Raw genomic sequence first — 22,057 nt, 5'->3', positions numbered from 1 at the left:
TGGAGCCATCTCCTCAAGAAAAGGGCACTTTCATTCCAATGACTGTTCTCAGTGCCTTAAGGTGAATTCTTTCTCATCTCTTTATGAACTACTGTCTATTGGTTTTCCCAAAAATACCCCCAAGACTAGTCCTCCTTATATATCTATGTGGCTACCAGAGGTTGGCCATCTTGAATCAAAGGGTTCAATTTTCCCAGGCCAGTAGGATCTGAAGTCATCCCAAATTCCCCAAAGAAACCACTAATTCCATACCCGGTATCTGAAGATGTCCCACTGTGAGACTGACATCTTACCACCGGCAGTCTGGGGGTCCAGAAGTTAAATACTTAGTTATATTACTTTTTAACCGAAGAGTCCTGCTACACCTCTTTCCTACCTCCTCCAGAACCATCTGGATGGCTCCCTGGGAAATGTTCCCTCTCCTGTACGCTTTCTCCCAACCCACTCTGCTCTTTCAACACCTTATTCATTTGAATGGATTCAGCTTTCTTTTCCCCCAAAGCCTAGGAGTTCAAACCCATGACAGAATACTTAGATATGGGCAGGGGAGGGGGGGGGGGCGGGGGGGGGGGGAGGGAGTACCTTCTGCCTAACTTTCCTTTTCTCATCCCAATATCCCACACCAAACACGAACTCCCTGGAAGCAAACTCACCTGCCTCTGTGGATTCCACACTCAGTGGATGGGAACCCATCTGCTATTAGCAAACAGGGTAAATGGTTGAGCCCGTGACTCCTATGGCAACATCATATCCAATTCGTGCAGGTGAGAACCCCAGAGGCAGCATTCCAGTTAACAGTGAGATGTTAAAGAAAGCGACAAGTTGCCCCCTTGCTGGTGAGGATCAATTTCCATTCATCTGCCCAAAGACCACAGAGGGTCCCGAGCTCAGTTACACACCATGGTTTGACCTCTGATGCCACCAACTTTTTCCCTGTCCATCCTCGGAAGGCTGTGCTGAAGAGCAAGGCAGACATCAGGAAAGAAGTAGCAGACGGCAAAAAAAGCCCCCAAATCACCACGGGCTGACTCTTTCTTCTAAGTCCTTAGCAGTGTTCAGAGCATTCTCCTCTGACCGAAGCCCTGTCTTCCATTCCAGGTAGACTAGCAAATTAACAAAGGTCACACTAGCGGCATGAAGGACAAACACAGAGCCCACAGGATGCCTTGACCCAACACTCCCAGGGCTGAGCTGCATCCAGGATGGCGACTACGTGGCGTGGGCACTACCACCCTCTCTTTCCAATCCCGTGGCACCACTGCGGTTCAATCACGACGCTCCTTCCCATTGTGCCTAGGCGAGTTCAGGTTGCTGAAATCTACTTGCCGACCCCATGCAGTCAGACCAAGCCTGCCAATGTGAGGAGGAGAGAAGCAAGCTCTGAGCTCACCCCAAGCAGACGGCCCCAGGCTCTCTTGCCCCTCCTCCAGAAGCATTTGGATAATGTTTAGGGAGATGCCCCCGCTCCCATATGCTTCTTCCCCACCCTCTTAGCGCTGGCCACCACCACCTCCCCCGGACAGCCGGTCCTCCGAGAGGTGCCTCAAAGTAAATGCCAATTCGGACCCAAATTCTGACTGGCAGCTGGCAGGACTGGCAGAGAACCCACTTCTCCCTTTCAGGTGCTGGCGCCAGGCTGCGGACTTGGCCAAGCAAGATGGTACCAATCCTTTTTCAGTCTATCATCGTGGCCAGCAAAGAGGTAACCAGCTCACAAGCACAAGTCATTGCTCCCATTCCTCCCCCAAAACCCACCCACAACCCACCCCCTGCACCCTGGGGAGCTAGTTAAGCTTGTTGCAGATCTCCAGCGCTTTCTTGTAGACCTGAGTCACATCGTCCATGTCCACGAGGAGGGAGAAGCTGCTGTCTCCCAGCCGGTTCCGGTACCGCTTCAGGTACTGGGGCCGCGGCCGGTTCTGGAGCCCCTCAAAGTCCTGGATCTGGAGGAAGTTTTCAGCAGAGACGCAGCTGCGGATGCGCTGGCGGGCAGGGCGATTCTCCTGCAAGTCCAGCAAGTCAAAGGAGTCGCTGGACAGGACGCTGTCGTCACTGATGACGCTGGAGGGCCGGCTGTAGCTCCGGGAGAGGCCTTCGGCGGGGACGCCGGGCTCCAGCAAGGATTCCAGTGTGGGCATTTCGGGGCTGACGAGGGCCGGGTCCACGGTCCCTGCTGAGTACTTGCTGCTGTGTTTCAAGATGCCCTTCCTGCGGCAGGAGAGGCTGTGGGAAGTGCCCCTGGCTGGGTCTGGGGGACTGGGGGATGGGATGCTGCTGCCCAGCCCATCGTTACTGTCCAACAGCTCGGAAGATTCGCTGCGCTCTGGGGAAGAATAGTACCCCGATTCTCTCTGCTGGGTTTTCTTCAAGATGCCCTTCTTGGGCATCGTGGCCGACTGCTTGGGGCTGAGTTTACCCGGCACCTCTGCCTCGGGGGAGCTTGGGAGGGGCACACCAGTCCGACACAAGTCCTGCTCCATCTTGAAAGCAGAGGGCAAGGCAGGGCTGACCACGCCTTCGATGAAGCCCGTGCTGTGGGAGCGATGTTCACTGTTGCTCCGCTTCTTCAGGATCCCTTTGGGCCTCTTGGAGCTCAGCTTGGATGGGCTTTCGGGCACCGAGTCCTGGCCAGACTGGGCAAAGTCATTCTCTTTCTTGGACTTTTTCAGTGACCGCTGCCGCTCCAGCATGACTTCTGAGGCCCCGGGTTTGGCCAGGCCCTTCATTTTGGCTTCAGCCTCGGCCTGCAGCCCCGTGGAACGGTGATGCCAGTCGATAATGCGAGCCAAGAGCGGTGACTCAGAGTTGTGCAGTGCGTCACAGTCACAGACACTGCTCTTGTAGCCCCAGTTCACCCACCAGTGGTTGGCGATGTCCTCAATGGTGGCCCGGCGATCGGGGTTCACCATCAGCATCCACCGAATGAGTCCTCGAGCGTCTGTGGGACAAGAGAAGAAGAATGATATGTCGCACGGAAGCCTTTGGCCTTGACGGGGCCACCACTGTAGGGGTAAGGAGACCCTACTAGGGAATGGGAGCCAATGTCTTCCAGACAGTACATCAAAAGCATCATCAGGACGCAGAACCACAGGCCAGTGCATTGTCACATCTTGGCACGTTTTTCCATAGAAATAAAGGAATGTCCTAGAACTACCAAGCTCTCCATCAGCTCAGATATTCATTAAATGGGGAAGTCCAGGTAACCAGAACAGATTCCAGACCCGACCCCAAGCAGGCCCCATCATTCCTTCGGTGGCTATCGTTTTACCAAAAGGGAAAACAGGTGGAGGTTACCGAGGCTTTTCTTTCGACCTCCAAGGTAGGCTCGTGGAAACACACCATGCTCAAGGTCATGGGGAAAGTGTGTCAGCATGAAAAGGAAACTGAGGGCTGAGATGGTGAGAAAAAGGCTCCTCATCAGAGAAGGAAAGACAGAGAAGGGTGGAGAGGGGCTCACATCTGGCATACCTGGGCAGGGAGAGGGGCCATCCCCAAGGCTGGCCTGACCCCGGGCCTTGGCCAGGTTCTGAGACCCACACCCGGTGAGCTCACCTCTTCTCCCTCTCTGACATAAGCTGACGCCTACCGAGCTGTCAGATCCGAGAGCTCATCTAGATCTGCTATCTGCTTATAGCCTGGCTGAGACATACCATGTGCAAATCTCTGCTGCCAGAGGATTAGGGGAAAGGCCCAAAGGGATGTTGAGGAGGCCACAGGAACCAACTGACTCTCGCAGCTGATAAATTGACTTTTCAGACCAAACTGTGCTTCCCCCAATGGGAGTTGAATTAGATCCTGGGAAGGATCTAAACTTCCCAGGCCCCACCTCTCCCTCAGCTGCTTGTGTAGGCTAATGAGTAGCTGGTGGGGGCCAGGCAATGAGACCAGGGGTGAGCTACACCCCTGAAAAGTAACAGGATGATCGTTCCCTTCAGACATTCAGGAAATATCTTCTAAATTCCTGCAATGTGCCAGGAACTGTGTTTGTGTGTTGGTTAGCCGATGAGGCAAATAAGACCACCGTGAGGGTCACCTGGAAATTTCTTAAAAAAAAAAACCAAAAAAACAAAACAAAAAACACCAGGCTGGCCTATTTAAATAAATAAATAAATAAATAAGCATCTACATATATACATATATGTATAACACAGTAGTCAAGAGTCAACCCTCATTCTTCACCGATCCTATATTCTCAATTCTCCTGCTCACTAAAATGGATTTGTAACCCCAAAACCAATACCCGGCCACTCTCCCTGTCATTTGTATACATTTGCAAAGTGGCAAAAATTTGAGTCACCCCCAGCCTGTATGTGTGTTCCCAGCTGAGTTCGAAGGAGGTGATGACGCCCTGCCTTCTTCTTACCCTCATACTGTAAAAATGTGTACTTTTTACAGCCTGTAATAGTCCATTTTTTTCCATATTTTTGTCCTTGTTTTTTGGTGATTTCACCGTGTAAAATGCCCCCCCCCCACCATAGTGCTAAAGCACTGTCTATGGTTCTTAAGTTCGAGAAGGCTGTGACACACCTTATGGAGAAAATACGTGTGTTAGATAGGCTTCATTCAGATAGGAGTCATAGTGCTGTTGGCTATGAGTTTGATGTTAATGAGCCAATAAGATATTTCAAATGAGGTGTCTTTAAACAGAAATATACATAAAACAAGATCATATGCTGATCAGTTGACAAAAATATTGTGACCAGAGATTGAACCCTGTATATCCTCTCAGAGTCGTGCTTCAGTATTCACTACCTCAGTGCTCAGAGCGACTTTGTAGAATGTCACTACTGGGAAGAATGAGAATCCATTGTGTGTGTGTGTGTGTGTGTGTGTGTGTGCGCGCGCGTGTGTGTAGCATGTCTATCTATGAAGGTCTGTGTTAACTACATTTCAAAGATGTGCACAGACTTTCCATCCACATATGACCTTCTCCTATCAAGGGATGAAGCTTATGACCTTGGCTGCTTTGACCCACAGAACATGGCAGAAGTGACATTATCTGGCTTCCTGGTGCTGACATGAAAAAGGCCTGGAAGCTTCTTCTTTCTCTGTCTTAAGAGCCCTGAGCTGTCATGTTAGAAGGCTAGGCTTCCTGCTGGAGAGAGAGGCCTGGGGAGGGACTTCGTGGAGGGGAGCCCACGTGGAAGGGCAGTGAGCAGGGGTCATACAACCAGACCCAGCCAGGTGGCCATCTGAATGCAACTGTAGGAGAAACCCAAGCACGGCCAGGAGAGCTCTAGCCAACCCAGGGAATCGAGAGATACGGTACCTAGTTGTTGTTTAAGCCACCGAATTTTTTTTTTATTGATTACTGAATATTTTATTTTGTGATTCAATTTTATTTTGATATGAGAAGAAAAATCAGGAATTGAATTAGATTTGTTATCCAAAGTAGTAAAACCGATCAGAAAAACTTCATGAAGGAAGAACCATTCAGAATCCTTCATGACCCAGCTCGTCTATTTTCATCCTAAACATACAAAGAAAAGAGCTAATTCAGAAACCACTAACTAGCTGGATGCGTTTTGATAATTGTTCGTGAGTAAGAATATTAGAGACCCAGCTCCTTCTAAACCCTTACGTAGCTACTATTTCTCGAGGTGTGTATAGTTCTTCTCTCACTTCTGATCGGTAACTATAATTCATGAGAGAATGCCTTATTCTGTAAGAGTAAATGTCCCCTGCTTTTGTATATTCAGCTCAGCTGAATTTGTTAGTGCTGTCTCTTACAGGACAACTGGTTAGGGAAAAATTTAAAAATTGGATATATTTAAGGCGTATAACATGATTGGTATACATACACATAATTAAATGATTACTACAGTCAAACCAATTAATTCATCTCCTGACATAGTTAAACTGTGTGTGTGTGTGTGTGTGTGTGTGTGTGTGTGTGAGATGAGAGCATCTGAAATCTATTATCTTAGCAAATTTCCAGTATAAGAAAGAAAGAAAGAAAGAAAGAAAGAAAGAAAGAAAGAAAGAAAGAAAGAAAGAAAGAAAATAAACCACCAATTTACTTGGAGTGGTGGGGGGAGGGGTAGAGTTGCTATAGCAATAAATGATGCAATAAATGATGCCAAGCGCCATACCACATGCCCCCGGGGCACAGCAGTGAAAAAGAGCGGTTGCCACCCTCCTGGCACTGAGTCTAGTTGAAGGTGGTTTACATGACTGCATGGGCTAGAAAGGACTTCATAGGATATCTCTTCCAAAATTAAAAAAAAAAAAAATTAATGTTTACTCATTTTTGAGAGAGAGAGAGAGACAGTGAGCATGAGTTGGGGAGGGGCAGAGAGAGACAGACACAGAATCCAAAAGCAGGCTCCAGGCTCCGGGCTGTGAGTACAGAGTCCGATGCAGGGCTCGACCTCATGAGCCATGAGACCATGACCTGAGCCGAAGTCAGACGTTTAACCGACTGAGACACCCAGGCGCCCCTCTTCCAAAATTTTAATTAACAGTGGAGAGACTAAATCCAAATGGTAAGGGACTTGCCCAGGTTCGCGTAAGCAGGACTCCCAGACTGCCTACTGTATAGAGCATTTGCTCTAGAAATTCCATTTGGGAAGGTTTGGGCAGAGCAGCGTTATCAAGCCAGCTTTGCCAAAAGGCAAAAATCTGAAGAGGAAAAACAGGAGACTCCTTATAGACATTCAAACAGAAGCACCAGTGTGAGCAAAGGCAGGACAGCCAACCACTCCCGCTCGACCTCTGACCCTCCAAGGGCACCGCACCTGAGGGCTGCGTGGGCTCCCGATACTCTCCACTGCTGATCTGCCGAATGAGGTTTTTGTGATCGAAACCATCGAAGGGCATCGTTCCATAAACGAGGGTGTAAAGCAACACGCCCAGGGCCCAGCTGTCCACCTGGAGCAGAGAGACAGGGTATACAGGAGCTCAGAAGCAGGTTCCAGGATGCCTTCCAATCCATCGGCCTCACTGCCTGTGAGCAACCACCCACAACGACCCCAGGAACTGAACGTAGCCCCTGGCAGACAGGTTCCCGTCCGCAGCCTGACAACTATAGGCAAGGCAGCTGTGGGCTGCTTCAGAGCCTGACCTTTCCATTTCCAACAGAGACCGACAGTACCAATCTACGTGAAAATTTTCTTAAAAAGATTATCTTCTTGGATCCTCAGTATAATGTGAAATAGGTAGGGCCTGGATTATATTCAACCCCATTTGACAGATGAGACTACTGAGGCATAAGAAAGCCAAATGATATTTCCCCAGAGCCCCTCTCTGCCAACGTGATGGGTACAAGACTGGGCCATAGGACCCTTCATTCTGAATCCAGGAATCAATTCCTTCCTGCACCTTCTTCAGATGGGTCAGGAGCTAAAGACTCAAATGCTTATGAGAGCCAGGCACGCAACAAACATGAACAAAGCAAGAGAGAATCTGGGGTTCGACGTGGAGCACTGGGGACGGAGACAAACTGTAGAGTGCATTGATCCACCTTACAGAGGCAGCCTCCCCTTGGCAAACTGCTTCCACATAGCCAGGCGAGCCCAGCACTGCCAGATCCTCTGGTTTTTCAGGAGAAGTCAGAAACTGGACTTTGATGTGAAATCTCCCAATTATTAAAGGTTTGGTCAATTTTCTCTTAGAAAGACTAATGTGGCCAAATAAAGCCTGCTTACTGGCCAGATCGCAGGCTGCCAGCTTAGAACCTTGGGAAGAGATCATCGAAGATCAAAGAAGCATTTATTACCTCTGATAAATGTAGTGTGTCAGGTTTTTAGAGTTTCGTAAATTGAGTCTGATGCTCCTTCCTTACACTCTTATTTTAGAAAGACTTTCTCTTCACTACAATTGGTAGGGGGCCTTGGCATCCTTCTTTCACCCTTCAGCCCTGCCTTCAAACACTCTCAAACAGATAAATATTTGGAAGGAAACATTTCAACCCACTGAGCAGCTGCTATTTAAGGGATAACCAGCGGGTGGATCTCTCCATAAAGAGAACCTTCCTTTTAAAGAGAATAATCACTCACAACTCACGCATTTTCAAAATAGCATTTACACATACGCATCTCTCACAGTGGCCCTGAGAGCCTTTAGGCATATAAAGAAATAAACACATTTCTCTTGAATTAGAAGGTACAATTAAAACTGTAATTCCTTGGGGCGCCTGGGTGGCGCAGTCGGTTAAGCGTCCGACTTCAGCCAGGTCACGATCTCGCGGTCCGTGAGTTCGAGCCCCGCGTCAGGCTCTGGGCTGATGGCTCGGAGCCTGGAGCCTGTTTCCGATTCTGTGTCTCCCTCTCTCTCTGACCCTCCCCCGTTCATGCTCTGTCTCTCTCTGTCCCAAAAATAAATAAAAAACGTTGAAAAAAAAATTAAAAAAAAAAAAAAAAACTGTAATTCCTTAATCAAAAATACATGCTGTCAAAAATACATGCTAAAAGACAGTCACTGCAGAGTTAGGGGTTTGGTGGTTTGTTTTTTGATTTGTTCTAACAGGGAAAAACTAAAAACAATCTGTCTAAATCTAGGGAAGTGATTAAGTTATGGTATATTCATACAATAAAACATGTCTTTATCAGAAACCGTGCTTTTAAGTAATAACAAATTTAGAAAATGTCACAATATGATTTTAAGCTAATAAAAAGCCAGACACACATATGTATACACATATACATAATGACTGCAATTATTTTTTGAAATGCAGAGATCTACATTGGAAAAAAGTCTAAAAGAGAAGTCACAAAAATGTTAAGTTAACTTTATCTTCTGGATTTCTCAAATTTTCTCCCAGGTGTCTACATTATGGCTTTTATAATCATATAAGGAAAAGTCTTCTTGCATGGCATGCTTTTTTGTTTGTTTGTTCTTAAGTATTGCTTAGATCCAATTCTCGCCCTCCCTCCTCCCTTTCCTCCCCCACCTCCACCCCCCACGCACCAGCAGCTTGCTCACCTCTGGCCCCCGGTAAGGTCTCCCATTGACAATCTCAGGAGAAGCGTAGAGCGGGCTCCCACAAAATGTTTGCAAGAACTTGTCCTTCTGGTACAGGTTGGAAAGCCCAAAGTCAGCAATCTACAAAGAGAAGCAAGGCCAAGGGGGGCCTGTTAGTGTTCCAGTGAATGTCTACATTAGATCATCTGAGCACGAGGGCGCCTGTGTGGATCTGTGGCTGGGTCACCATTCTCTCTCCGGTCCTTAGTCTTCATAAAGGAAGGAGTCCACAGGACCGGGCCAGGGACTCCCAGCTGCAGTCCCTGCCACCCACCACAACTCTGTCACATCCGCCCACTACATGCTCTCTTACTTACTCAAAATTACTCCCCGCGTGGCCTTTACCTTCACTGCAGTTTAGGCCTGCCCTGAGAAACACCCAGGAAATCACTGGCTTGATGTTTCTGATGCACAACGAAGTACACAACTATTAATCTGGAAACTGCCCATCTGTGGCCCAGCTAAACTCAGTCTGCACCCACAGAGCGTATCACACTTTGGAAAACCCCGACCAGTGCCGCTGATACCCCGGCATTTTCATCTGCCCGCACTCTGACCAGAACTGTATTTTGCCAAACCTTATGACCCTAGATGAAATGGACCCGGAGCCCTGGATTTTGAGTCATTGTACAATCAGGCCAAGCTCTGCCGCCAGCCCTCTGTGCGACATGGAACAGGTCCCTTAGCTACTCTGAGTTGAACCACCAGAAAATGGGAACCCAGGATCCTTTCCTGTTCTGGATCACAGGATTATTGTGAGAATTTAAAAAAAAAAAAAAAAAAATCAATCCAGATGAGAACATGAATGTAAACCTTTAAGTCTTCAAGCTCCACGCAAATGTTTTACCTAACCCTGTTTCTCTGGTACTGCACATCCCTTAGAATCACTGTCTTCTGTCCTGGTTTCACTACCCTCTATGGCAGTACTCTTCTCTGTGTGTGTATGCGTGTGTGCATCATGCATAAATATATACATCACATAAATACACACCCATATTTACAGATATTGTACATTTATGTACGTATATATACACACATGCCGTATATATAACTTTCCCTTGCCTGTTAGACTCCAGTCCCTGAGGCAGGTTGCATGTTCCACGTCTTCCCTCCCCACCCAACGAATACTTGCCACGCCAATAGGCAAAATATTTTGAAAAGCACAAGGTAATTAATAGAAAAATGAAGAAGGTGGAGGAGGAGGTGGAGAAGGAGGAAGAGAAGGGGAAAAGGAAGAAAGGAAAGAGGAAGGAGAAAAAGAAGGGGAAGGGGAAGGAGGGGAAGAAACTTGCACCACTTACTGAACAACCTCCAAGTATCGAGCACTGTTCTGAGCACTTTCCCCTTCTCTAATCTCATCCAAAACCCCATTTACACAACAATGCAAATGTACTTCATGCCACTGAACTGTGCAGCTAAAAAGATGGTTAAAGTGGCAAATTTCATGTTATGGATATTTAAACACAATTCTTTAAACAGATGAGGAAACGGGTTTAAGGAGACGAGGTGATGCATCTCAGGAGAGCGGACTAGTAGGCAGCCATGGAAACCCTGTGCCTCTAAAGCTTCAGTCCACTGCGTGCACAAGACCACCCCCCGATAATCTGCAAGCTTCACCCCAGCCTTCCGAGCTGAGCTTCTGCCATTCTCCAAGCCGATTTCCATTTGGGGCTTATAAATAGGCTGAGTGATTCACATGCCCAGAGCTCAGCCTGGCCCCAGTGGCGCTGAGGCTCTGTCTTGAATGCAGCCCCCAGAATAAGGCTATTTTCTAAAAGTTGTCCCTGAATGAATGAATGGAATGTCATTGAAAGCAGCTGGTGTATAACCACGCTCAGAAAATGCATTCTCTGGGCTCACATTGCACTTAATTGCCCTGAATTCCACTTTCTTATCAAGGCCTCCGATTTGCTTGCAGGAAGTTGGTTGGAAGCTTATGAAATGTGCCCTGTGGATCAGGAAAGGAAGGGAATGGCTGGATGCCCTGGGGCCTGCCCCGAAGTCCCAGGGCTTTGGCCTCTGCAACTGCAGCCAAGGCAAGGTGCAGACACAGCGCAGTGTGCGTCCCGAGGAAAACATATCCCCTTCCTACCCCGTGATGCCCACGGTTGCCAAATACATGCGTGAGAGGCACCCACGACCATGGCGTGCAAATCCCTGCACGCACACACTCGCACCAGACTTCTCTAAGTCTGGGCGCCCTTGCTTTCTGTGCAGCTGTCCTGAAAAGCATGTTTATGTTAGGGACCCCTCCCGTCCTCTCAGACTGATGCTTATCAGCCTTGCCCAGTAAAACTGTCATTGCCACTGACAGAAGATTTATAGAAATGTAGACTAGCCCCGTGTTCTTGGCACTTCAACGGAAAAGAAATATTAATCAACACACACACACACAGAGTTCTTAAACCTTGAACCACCTAAACTTAGCCTCCAGCTCTAAGATTTCATACCATTGGGAGTGTCTATCGACTATAAGAGCAGAAATGGCCACTGGTTAAAACTTCTCAAAGCCTCAATTTCTTATCTGTAAAATGGAGGTAGGGAGGCGCCTGGGTGGCTCAGTCGGTTGAGCGACCTGCTTTTGGTTTTGGCTCAGGTCATGATCTCAAGGTTCATGAGATCGAGCCCTGTGCCAGGCTCGGCACCAACAGCAAGGAGCCTACTCGGGATTCTCTCTCTCTCTCTCTCTCTCTCTCTCTCTCTCTCTTTCTCTCTCTTCCTCTGCCCAGGTCATGCTCTCTCTCTCTCTCTCAAATAAAATAAAATAAAATAAAATAAAATAAAATAAAATAAAATAAAATAAAATAAAATAAAATAAAATAAGATAGAGTTAGGAACAGTACCCACCTCCACAGTGTCATGGTGAAAATTACATGACAAAAAGTATGTAAAATGCTTAGGACAGACATTGGCACAGAGTTGGGCCTCCATAAACATTTGCTCCCCACCATTAAATCTGTATCCATAGCTTTATCAACCTCACGATATTCAAAACAACACTGGCTTTCCAGTTCAGGAAATTATTTAAGGCCCCTTTTTCAAATTAATACACTTTTTACAAGTGAACGGAACAAAATAAAAATATGAAGTAAAATAGCACAGAAGATACGAGGGAAAGGCAGAAACCATGAAGACAGTGTAATACAAAAAATCTGGGAAATTTGAAAAACCTGAAATTTTGGAAATAGTGATTTTAAACATAATAAAACAAAAATAACCGAATTAAAGCCGTATTTTGCCGACACATCAGTAACCTTTGGAGAAGGTAACTACTTTGAATTTTTTCTGGTGATGGGCTTGTTCTGCCCCGTATCGGCTCAAAATCACGTCCCCACACTGGGCCAATACCCGTTCAGCCTGGGCCCCAGAAAAGAATCTGAGACGACAACACGCAGGTCCTTAATTTTTGGAGTTTTTGTTATTATCAAGCCATTCTAGAGGGATGTCCTGCTGGATAAAAATCAAAGGTAGAAAGATACGGTAGGAAGTGATTATTCACATTTCCAAATAGCCTCGCGACAACACAGATGCACCTTGAAGACTCCCAGCTAAGTGAAACAAGCCAGACACGAAAGGGTAAATATTATATGGGTCCACTTATACGCGGTACCTAAAGGGGAGGGGCGGCGGTTAACCCTGGGTCTCTGTGAATAATCGCTGTGAGCTCACAGGATGAAAAAGGAAGTATCTGCTTGCCGGTGGGTAAACGATGGGGGAAAATGCTGACGAGGAGGGTGTTGGAAGCAATGGTCTGACGGTCATTTGCAGTGTCTAAGAGGAAGTGCAGCAGACTGGACAGATCAGAAGAATCTAGGGCTGACCGTGGACGTGGCACTGGTGGGTGATGGGTGGGACCTGCCACGTAACTCAGTTTCCTCACCTGCAAAATGGCACTAATAATAGAACCCACCTCGGAAAGCTGCGTGAGAGAGAAGAACGGGCACGAGACGCCCTTGGAATAGTCCTGGGACGACAGACTCTAGATTACAGCCGTCAGGATGTTGCTGGTGGTTTGGTCTGCTTAACAATTGTTTGCTAAGAAACAGTGCCCACCAAAGAGCCAAAGGGAAATTACCATCACCCGCTTCTGGAATAGGCATGCCCAGGGTGGGAGGCTGTTCTGCATGACGGGAGAAGGGATGAAGGGTTTGAGGGTTTGGGTTCAAATCCCAGCCCTACTGCTTACCAGCACTGACTTTCGGCGGTTCGTTAATCCTTCCCTGCTCCACTGAGGTCCGCGGGTCGGCAGCTTCCGCACCAGCTGGGAGATGACCAATCCCAAGTGACCTGGGAAAGCTCTTAACTGAGAGCACCTCCGAGAAGCAGCTTCTCAGGGGATGCTAATGAGCAACCCATCACGGCTCACCACGCACTCGACTGGGGTGTCCCGACACAGCTGCCCTGGCCATCATGACTCCGGCAGCCTGGCCAGTGGCTACCAACAGCTCTTGGAGAGTCCCTCCTAGGAACAACTGTCTACAAGCTGCCTCCAGACAAGGCAAGGCAGACTGAAGCAAAGGCCAAGAAAGTGCCCGTGTGTGACGCTCGCCTAGATTTGGGGCAAGATTGGGTAGTAGTGGTAGAAGGCAGAATTTATCAGGTGCCTGGGTGTTTAGAGTCTGGCGGCCTTAGGTTTGCAGCCAGCCCCACTGCCAATATAAGCTGCAGGAACCTCCTCACCTGTAAAATGGGGATAATCAGACCCACCCCAGTGGAGACATTCTGAGACCCAAATGATGTAAGGCATGTGGCAGGTCCGGCACAGGACTCCAGCTTCTAGCAGAGGCTCAGTGAAGGTCACTTTCCTTTCCCAGCCTCTGTGCACTATTCTTGTGCTTGCTGCTCCTTCCCTGTAGAAGGCTGTCAGCACATTTCTATCAAACTCCTACCCATCCTTCAAAACCCAGTTCAATCACCACTGCCTCAGCAAAGGCTTTTTGGTCCTTTTATAATTAACAGAATCACTACCTCCTGCTCAGCACTTCCAGAGCACATTATACGGGCACTATGAGGCACATAGCAAGGCCATCTGGTCCTGCCAAGAGAGGATCAGGGAAGGCTTCCTGAAAGAAGAGGCATTCAAGCTGAGACTGAAAGGAGGGGTAGGCAAAGAGCAGTGGGAAGAGCATTCCAAACAGGGAACCACGTGTGCAAAAGCCAGATTGTCCTCACCACCAGACAATTACATTCTATATCTGTTCGTCTGTTGCTTGTGTCCCCAGCTGGAATTCTAGGTCAAATTCAGTACCTTATCTTCCTCACTCACCCCTACATCCTTCTCATGGCTCATTATGCTGGTTTAACAACTGTGAGATTCCGAGCTCCGAGAAGATAAGGACTTGGCCCTCTGGTTCACTCTTAAATCCCAGCATCCAGCACGGGGCCAGGTACACAGTAGGAACTTAGTACATGTCTGTGGTCGAATATGTACTACCCATAGGACATACTCAATTTGCTCAACAAGTGCGGAAATAGATGAGTGAATGCAGCCACGCACGGAGACACACATATACACAAACACACACGTAAATGGGTGAGTGAACAAATGAACAGATTAATTAATGCACAAATGCAGAGTTCTCACGCGCATGTAATCAAAGCCCAGAGGCCATATCCTGAGCTGCCCCATTTGGCCTTGTGAAGCCTCAGAGATTTCTATCTCATCTTAGCCCTAGCCATTCAAATTTCTTTTCTTGTCCGCAGCCGCTTTGAGTCCATTGTCATCAGGGGCAACAGGCCATCTCCCCTATGCCCCTCTACTCTGAGCCCTGGGAGCTCACCAAATTCCCAGCCCTCTTTGAGGAGGCGAGCTGACCCCAGTGCTTGGACCTCTTACTTCAAGGCATTTTTACAGGACCCTTCTATGGGAATTGTCAGCATTCCATTCTCCCAGAGAGTGGGATGTGAATCTGGCCCATTTTTATTAATTGCAAATTACTGCTATGCCGGGCGTCTATTTTAGTAGACATAGGCTTACTCCACAGAGGCTTTAACAGGCCTCTCCGCAGTACGGAATGCAACCCAAAGAGGCACATTGCTCTCATTCTTTCTGCCAACAGACTACGTGAATATTTTTAGAAGCCACGCCCTCTCACAGTGGCCCGATAAATAATTTCCAGTGCCAGATGTGCCCTTTGCAAATCAACACCAGGCAGAGAAGAGGGGACAACGAGTTACCTGGCTCACACCAAAGTGCAGCGGCATGGGTCACATTTAAACCAGTAGCATGCTTAGAGGCTTCCTGGGCCAAAGCCCCCCTCCCCCCACCCCCAGCCTTGGAATCCCGGAGAAGGAATCGGAATCGAGGCTAGGGAGGCACCAGCGGGGGCTGTGAGAGGGACCTGGCTGCTCTTATCCCGCTGGCTTTCTCCCTCCGGTCCAGACGCTGATGCCACGGGCTCTCCAGGACACGGAGGCCGGTGTGTGGTCATGTGTCTGCTGCCTCTGCCACCAATGCCCTTTCTAAGTATGTTTCCAGCAAAGTGCTGAGTCAGGAAGAGAAGAGCCAGGCAGATACAGCCGGAAGACAAATCAACACCAGCTGAAACGTATTTAAAAAAAAAAAAAAAAAAACCTTGGGAGTGCGTGTGAAATGATGAAAGAGAATTTGCCCAGAAGTCAAACATGGGAGTTGTAATCCTGGCTGTCATCCTTTCACCCCAAACCCAAACAGCTTAAGGGTACCCGCTGTGTGGCAAGTGCTGGGCCACACTCTGCAGAAACAGAGACACAGAAAGCCCACATGGATTCACTGCACATGATCATGGGCATGTCACCTAGACCTCCTGGGCCTTCATCATGCAAACAAGGGGGTCAGAAAATGACCCTCAACGTTCTTCAAGCTCTAGGATTCTCAGATCCTAGCAGCATCCCTTGAACAAGCAGAAGGAAAAATTCGTGTTGGGGAATGGGGAGGATTGGTTTCTGTGCGGATGTGGGGGGGAGGGGCGCGCGTGGGCCCATGCTTGTGTGTTTCACCTTGGGCAATGCCAGGAGTAGAGATTCTTAACGAAAAGACAAGGAAAAAAAACATGACCGACAGTTCAATTTTATTAACGTTCTGTGCGTCTGCTATGCACCTACACAAAGGACAGGGAGCGCAGACTGAAGGGCTCAGTCCTGGGAGCCTTGAGGCCCAACACCACCGCCCTATGGCTCATTTGCATGAGCCATTCCCCTGGGCTCCTGCACCATTGTTCCCAGAACAATTGCCTTCAGAATTCTAACTATTCTTCTCCTCCATTGGGAAATTCTATGACTCCATAGGAAGCTATGTGCCTTATCACTTCTGGGACTACATCATGGGACCAAGAGGTCACATTGTCCCACAGAAGCCAATCCCCAAGCCAGAGGCTCACATTCCAGGCCTTGTAAAGACTACATTTCATTTCGAGAGCTCCCAGAGCAGGTGGCAGGACGAATCGCTGAGAAAGTTACCAGGGTGGAAGGCACAAACCCTTAGAAATGTGTCCCTTGGGGGCGCCTGGGTGGCGCAGTCGGTTAAGCGTCCGACTTCAGCCAGGTCACGATCTCGCGGTCCGTGAGTTCGAGCCCCGCGTCGGGCTCTGGGCTGATGGCTCAGAGCCTGGAGCCTGTTTCCGATTCTGTGTCTCCCTCTCTCTCTGCCCCTCCCCCGTTCATGCTATGTCTCTCTCTGTCCCAAAAATAAATAAAAATCGTTGAAAAAAAAAAAATTAAAAAAAAAAAGAAATGTGTCCCTTGGACAAGAACCCAATTATCTAGCCATGGCCTGGCCACCACTCCCCAGGACACAGGCACCTTCCCAGCAGCTGACTCCCTGTTCAACGTCCTCTCTGGCGGCCAACCATTTGCACAGGTGCTTCGGACACGAAGACCTGAGTGCCAAGTGCTCTGAGTATATATGGTCTAAAATCCTCACATTTGCCATGGACTCCCCAGGACTGGGCACAAGTCATGGCACATGGTAATTGCTCAGGAAGTACTCACTGTAAACTTGGACAAGTAGACAACAACCTCCAAAGACAGGACCAGCATCCCTACTGACAGACAAGGAAACTGAGGCTTAGGCAAGTACTTTATCCAAAATACTGCCATTAGTAAGGGGCAGAGTTGCAGTTCAAATTCAAATTCCAGGCTACCCAACTCCGAAGCCGCCGCTCTGAACCCTGACTCACTGCATGGTGCTCAGCAATGTATGAAGCTACACACGGGGTATCTTGCTTAGTCCTCAAAACAAGCCTGTGAGCATCACGGTTACCCCGTTTTATAGTCATAGAAGCAGGATGAAGTGGCTTTCCCGATGGCAAACAGCTAGTAAGCCATGCAGGACAGAATTTTCCAACCACACAGTCAGTGCTCCAACGAGAATAATCCAGCCACTTTGCCAGAAAGGGAGAGACCTTGAGACTGCACCGCCTGATCCTAGGAAGAAATTGTTTGACCAATTGTTCCCTCCTTATTCTGTGGACTAACACAGAAATGTGTGACCACAGTCCACTACTCGCAAAAACAAGACGTCACCTTAACATGGCTTCTGAGAGCCTCTCAAAGGATGATGCTAACCCATGGTTGCCACCATGATCTGCAAACAGAATCCAAACTCCAAGAGAGGAAACAGTCTCCCTGTGATGCACCCCCTCAAATGAAAGCAACAGCAACAAAAAGAGAGGACGATGCGAGGTCATTCCCATGCTTTGTCCCAGGACCAGGGATGAGGCACTAACGTCACCAGCGGCCAATTAGAGGGATCCCCTGGTGGCGGGAGTACTGAGGCCATTTCATAATGAAACCCATGCGGCGGGCTCCGTTTATTTTGAAACCGTATTTGCTTATTTTGCAGACGTGATCAAAAGGACATTCAGAGAGCTCCGCAGGAGGCACGTGAACCCCGTTGGCCGGGAGAGCTTGCTTCAGCTCCAGCGGCAGCCAGCAATAACACTCTCCGTAAAAGTACACCCATCCCTTGATGGTATGCTCCTTCCCGGCAGCACAGGCCATCGTCCTGTCTGGCAGCTGCCCAGTCCCAAGGCTGGCTCCGGGGGTGGGAGGGTTGGGAGGGTGACGGAGGCGGCATGGCAGTGACAGGAGGGTGGCAGGGAAGGAGTTCCAACTCTTCCATAACCTGGGACCCTGCTGGCAACTCAAGCATTCAGGAGTCACGCAGACATGGGCTCACACCCCAACTCCACTACTTAGGGCTGTGTCACCTTGGGTTGGTTACTTAACTTCTCTGTGCCTCACGTCCCTATCTGTGAAATGACGTAAATGACAGTGCCCATGTCACAGGGTTGGGAAGATTAAATGGAAGTGATATCAGGCAAGTTGCATATCAGTAACACGTGCAACCTGTTACTGTCCTAAGTGTTTTTATGGCGATGATTATAGACCATGAGCTTCCTGGGGACGGGGACTGTATTGTAGTCATCCCAGCGTGAAAATCAATGTCTGGCATCCAGTTGGAGCTGGAGAAATGCTTGTTGAATTTCAGTGTTGGAACTGAACTGATGGCTTAAGCCCCATGACTGCCTGCACCTGCCTGCCAGGGCAGGACCCAGCAGCCGCCTGATGCCTGACTTCTGGGCTGCAGCCTGGGGCTGCCTGAGCCCCACCAGCCACAATCCCCAGGCTCCGTACTATCAATCAACGAGACACGAGCTTTACCTTAATATTGCAGTTATCATCAAGCAGTATGTTTTCCAGCTTCAAGTCCCGGTGGACCACACCGTTCTGAAACAAGAACACAGGCAGGGGACTGAATGGGATGGCTGGGATGAGATCAAGAAGGAGGGAGCAGGAGCCGGGGAGCAAAGGGAACGATTTGACAGATTAAAGAAATGCGCCAGCCCGGTGGTCTTCGCCTCCATCCTTCAGGGCCTTTCTCACTGTCATGAAGCTCTCCGCCAGCCAATGACCAGGGACAGGAGAGCATTAGTCACTTGCTGTGTGGTTAAGGGAAAAATGACTGGAATCCATTCTCCCTCAGAGCCTGTAAAACAGCAGGGGGATTCTTTGTCGGAATGTAATTCCACTGTGTGAAAGCAATATAGTCGCAGGCAGGGACAAACAATGTCTGTCTGTAGTGTGCTTCCCAGGGAAGAAGCAGATATCTCTGCTGGAGACTCAGAAAGTGGGGCTCACAGACCTGGCTTGTCTGTCTGTCTGTCTGTCTGCCTGCCTGCCTGCCCAAGGCTGGAAAGGGGACTTGCTCAATCTATTCTGACCCATGAAACTAATCCAGATCTGTTCAGAGCAGAACAGTAACACCCCCATGGAAATTTCCTAAGCAGCTGGGAGGGAAGGTTCAATAAGTCCCTCTCTGCTGGCAGGACTCAGGTGATGGGAGGCGGTGGGAGGGGCCAATGAGACCCTAGCCGCTGGACTGACCAAAGCGGGTCCCTGCCATCCTACGTGACCTTTCCATTCAAGCCAACTTTGGCAAGGTTGGACGCTGAAGTGCAGTGACAGGCTGCTAGCCTACAGAGGGTAAAAAGCGGTCATTAACCAACAGACTGCTGGTCTATACAGCAGTAACAACTAGTACTCATGATCCTTTGTAAAACCCAATGATCTTTTAAAGAGGTGGGTGGGCGTGGGCAGAGAGGTGGAACGGAGACAACCAGCTACATTGGGCTGGGTGCACAAACAGCAGGGAGGAAGTTTTTAATATCATTCGGCATAAAGGGCATTTGCAATCGAAGTTGCTGTTGTAAGCAAACCAACTGGCTAGAAGCTGTTAGTATTTCATTCAAGATTTCTTTAGGGGAGCCTGGGGGGCTCAGTCGGTTAAGCTTCAGACTCTTGATTTCAGCTCAGGTCATGATCTCACGGTTTGCGAATATGAGCCCCCACATCAGGCTCCGTACTGCCGGAAGCTTGGGATTCTCTCTCTCTCCCTCTCATTCTGCCCCTCCCGTATGCACTCTCTCTCTCTCTCTCAAAGTAAATAAATAAACTTAAAAAAAAAAAAAAGATTTCTTTAGTTCAGAATCTGCATGTTTATAGTTGGTGCTTTATTGTTTATTTTTCTTTCCATCTGACAGTTCCTAATATCCCCAAAAGCACTGGCTGAAGACACAAAAGTTGTATTTCTGCTACGCTTTTTCTAACACAAAACTTCAAGGATGTGTTTTGAATTCAGAAATATACAAACCAAGGCTCCTGGAGGAAAGATACAGAATACAAGCTACCCCATTTTTCTCTAGTTTTAAATATTGGGAGTAGTTTGGTTTATATTATTGCATTCTTAGTTTTCATAGTAAGATGGAATGAGTCTGATAAAGCCCCATTGATACAAAAGCCTAAGTCTTCACCCATTACAGATAATGAAAATATGATCTGTAGTGCTTTAAGATGATGCCTGATGATAAAGCATAAACTACTGTTTGATCTGATCGGTGCCTTTGGAGTCAGCAAAGTGAAGTCCAACAGTGTTCATGTGGATTAAAGGTTTTAGATTTGAATTATTAAATTTTTTTCAATTTTTTTAATGTTTAATTTGAGAAAAAGAGACAGAGTACCAGCAGCAGAGGGCCAGAGAGATAAGGAAACAGGGGATCTGAGGCAGGCTCTGTGCTGACAGCAGAGAGCCTGATGCAGGGCTCAAACTCCTGAGCCATGAGATCATGGCCTGAGTGGAAGTCGGCCGCTTAACTGACTGAGCCACCCAGGCGCCCCTGAATAATCATCTTCTAATTACTTACAGAGCCACTCTCAATTAACCAGAATATTTAACAAGCCAGAAGGCCCCATGTGGCAATCATTTGAATGAAGAAGCTGACTCTATTTTGGACGCCATGTTGGATTCAAGTCACTATTGTCCTCAAAGTGAAAGAATGTTCCTGAAATAAACAGCATGAATAGGATGGGATCATGATTAACATAATTAGTAACAATGATGGCTGAAATACGTCTTGGAATCATTTGTGCCCTTCATTTCCTTCTCCAGAGACAAAGGGTACCCAACCTGGCTGTATCATGAGCACATCCCATTAGGCGTGTTGCAATAAAACGTACGTGTAGGTACGTAACCTTTGTGGGTGTAACCTATGTGAGGAAAGATACCGAGAGCACAGGAAGTTCACAACCAGCGGCTTAGTAATGCCACTTCTGGAATATCCCTCAGGTAAATCATTCAGATGAGTGGAAGAGGTTAATATATAAAGATAGCGATCACTACAATATATTAACCAGAAATTGGAACCAGCCTAAATGGCCAACAATCACAATAATTACAGAGAATTTTTAGTAATGTGGGAAAATGGTTTACATTAAAATACTAAGTGAAAAGGCAAGACACCAATATAAAAAATACATATACTGTGGTGCTCTGGATCCTGGAATGGAGAAAGGCCATCGGGGGGGGGAGGGGGGGGGCGGTGAACTGGTGAATTCTAAATAAAATCTGTAGTTTTGTTAACACCAATGCCTGAATGTTAGTATCTCGGTTTCAACAAATGTACTGCCGTAATGTCAAATGTTCCCATTAGGATAAAAGTGAATGAGGGGCAAATGGGAGCTCTCTGTATTATCTTGGAAACTTTGCTGTACCTCTGAAATCATTCAAAATAAGAAATTCGAATTAAAAAATAGATGTTAGGAGTAGGAGGAAAAAGACTGGAAAGCAATGCACTGAAGTGTCACTTGTGGGCTATGCCTGGATTCTGGAATCACGGGGGATGGTGATTTTCTTCTATTTTATAAGCTCTCCATGCATATGACAATGAACAGACATCACCTGAATTCTATGAAAAGGATCATGTGGCACCATCAAAACCATCTGTGAGCAAAGCCCCGGTGGGGCGCAGCCGTACCTTGTGACAATAGTGCACGGCGGAGACGATCTGGCGGAAGAAGTGTCTGGTCTCCCTCTCGCTGAGGCGTCTCCTCTCACTGATGTAATCGTACAGCTCCCCCTTGCTCGCGTACTCCATGATGATCACAATCTTGTCTTTGTTCTCAAACACTGTGGGGGGAACGGCAACACACAAACACCCTGTTTATCCAACAAGCTCACTTATGACCGCAGAGGGTGCGAGGGAGGACGACGGAGATGTCACTGAGCAGGGGCCAAGAGACAGCAGTCAGGCCATTCCACGTCACGAGGGGCTGGGCGAGT

At 48.0% G+C, this 22,057-nt stretch overlaps 1 protein-coding gene across 1 annotated transcript in view; it reads right to left on the bottom strand.

The window, feature by feature from the left end:
• Nucleotides 1-1,302: 1,302 nt before the first annotated feature.
• NUAK1 (NUAK family kinase 1) overlaps nt 1,303-22,057 on the bottom strand; it is a 70,746-nt gene continuing 49,991 nt past the window's right edge. Inside the window, exons 3-7 of the mRNA XM_058741537.1 lie at nt 21,753-21,904; nt 18,604-18,669; nt 8,923-9,042; nt 6,738-6,870; nt 1,303-2,938 (exon numbers count right to left, since the gene is read on the bottom strand). Coding sequence (XP_058597520.1) covers nt 1,785-2,938; nt 6,738-6,870; nt 8,923-9,042; nt 18,604-18,669; nt 21,753-21,904 — 1,625 coding nt within the window. The 3' untranslated portion in view covers nt 1,303-1,784. The remainder of the gene's footprint in view (nt 2,939-6,737; nt 6,871-8,922; nt 9,043-18,603; nt 18,670-21,752; nt 21,905-22,057) is intronic.

The sequence above is a fragment of the Neofelis nebulosa genome, chromosome 8 (assembly GCF_028018385.1).
Source record: "Neofelis nebulosa isolate mNeoNeb1 chromosome 8, mNeoNeb1.pri, whole genome shotgun sequence".
Lineage (NCBI taxonomy): Eukaryota > Metazoa > Chordata > Mammalia > Carnivora > Felidae > Neofelis > Neofelis nebulosa.
The sequence above is the reverse complement of the archived record's forward strand: the minus strand, read 5'-3'. Positions and strand labels throughout refer to the sequence as shown.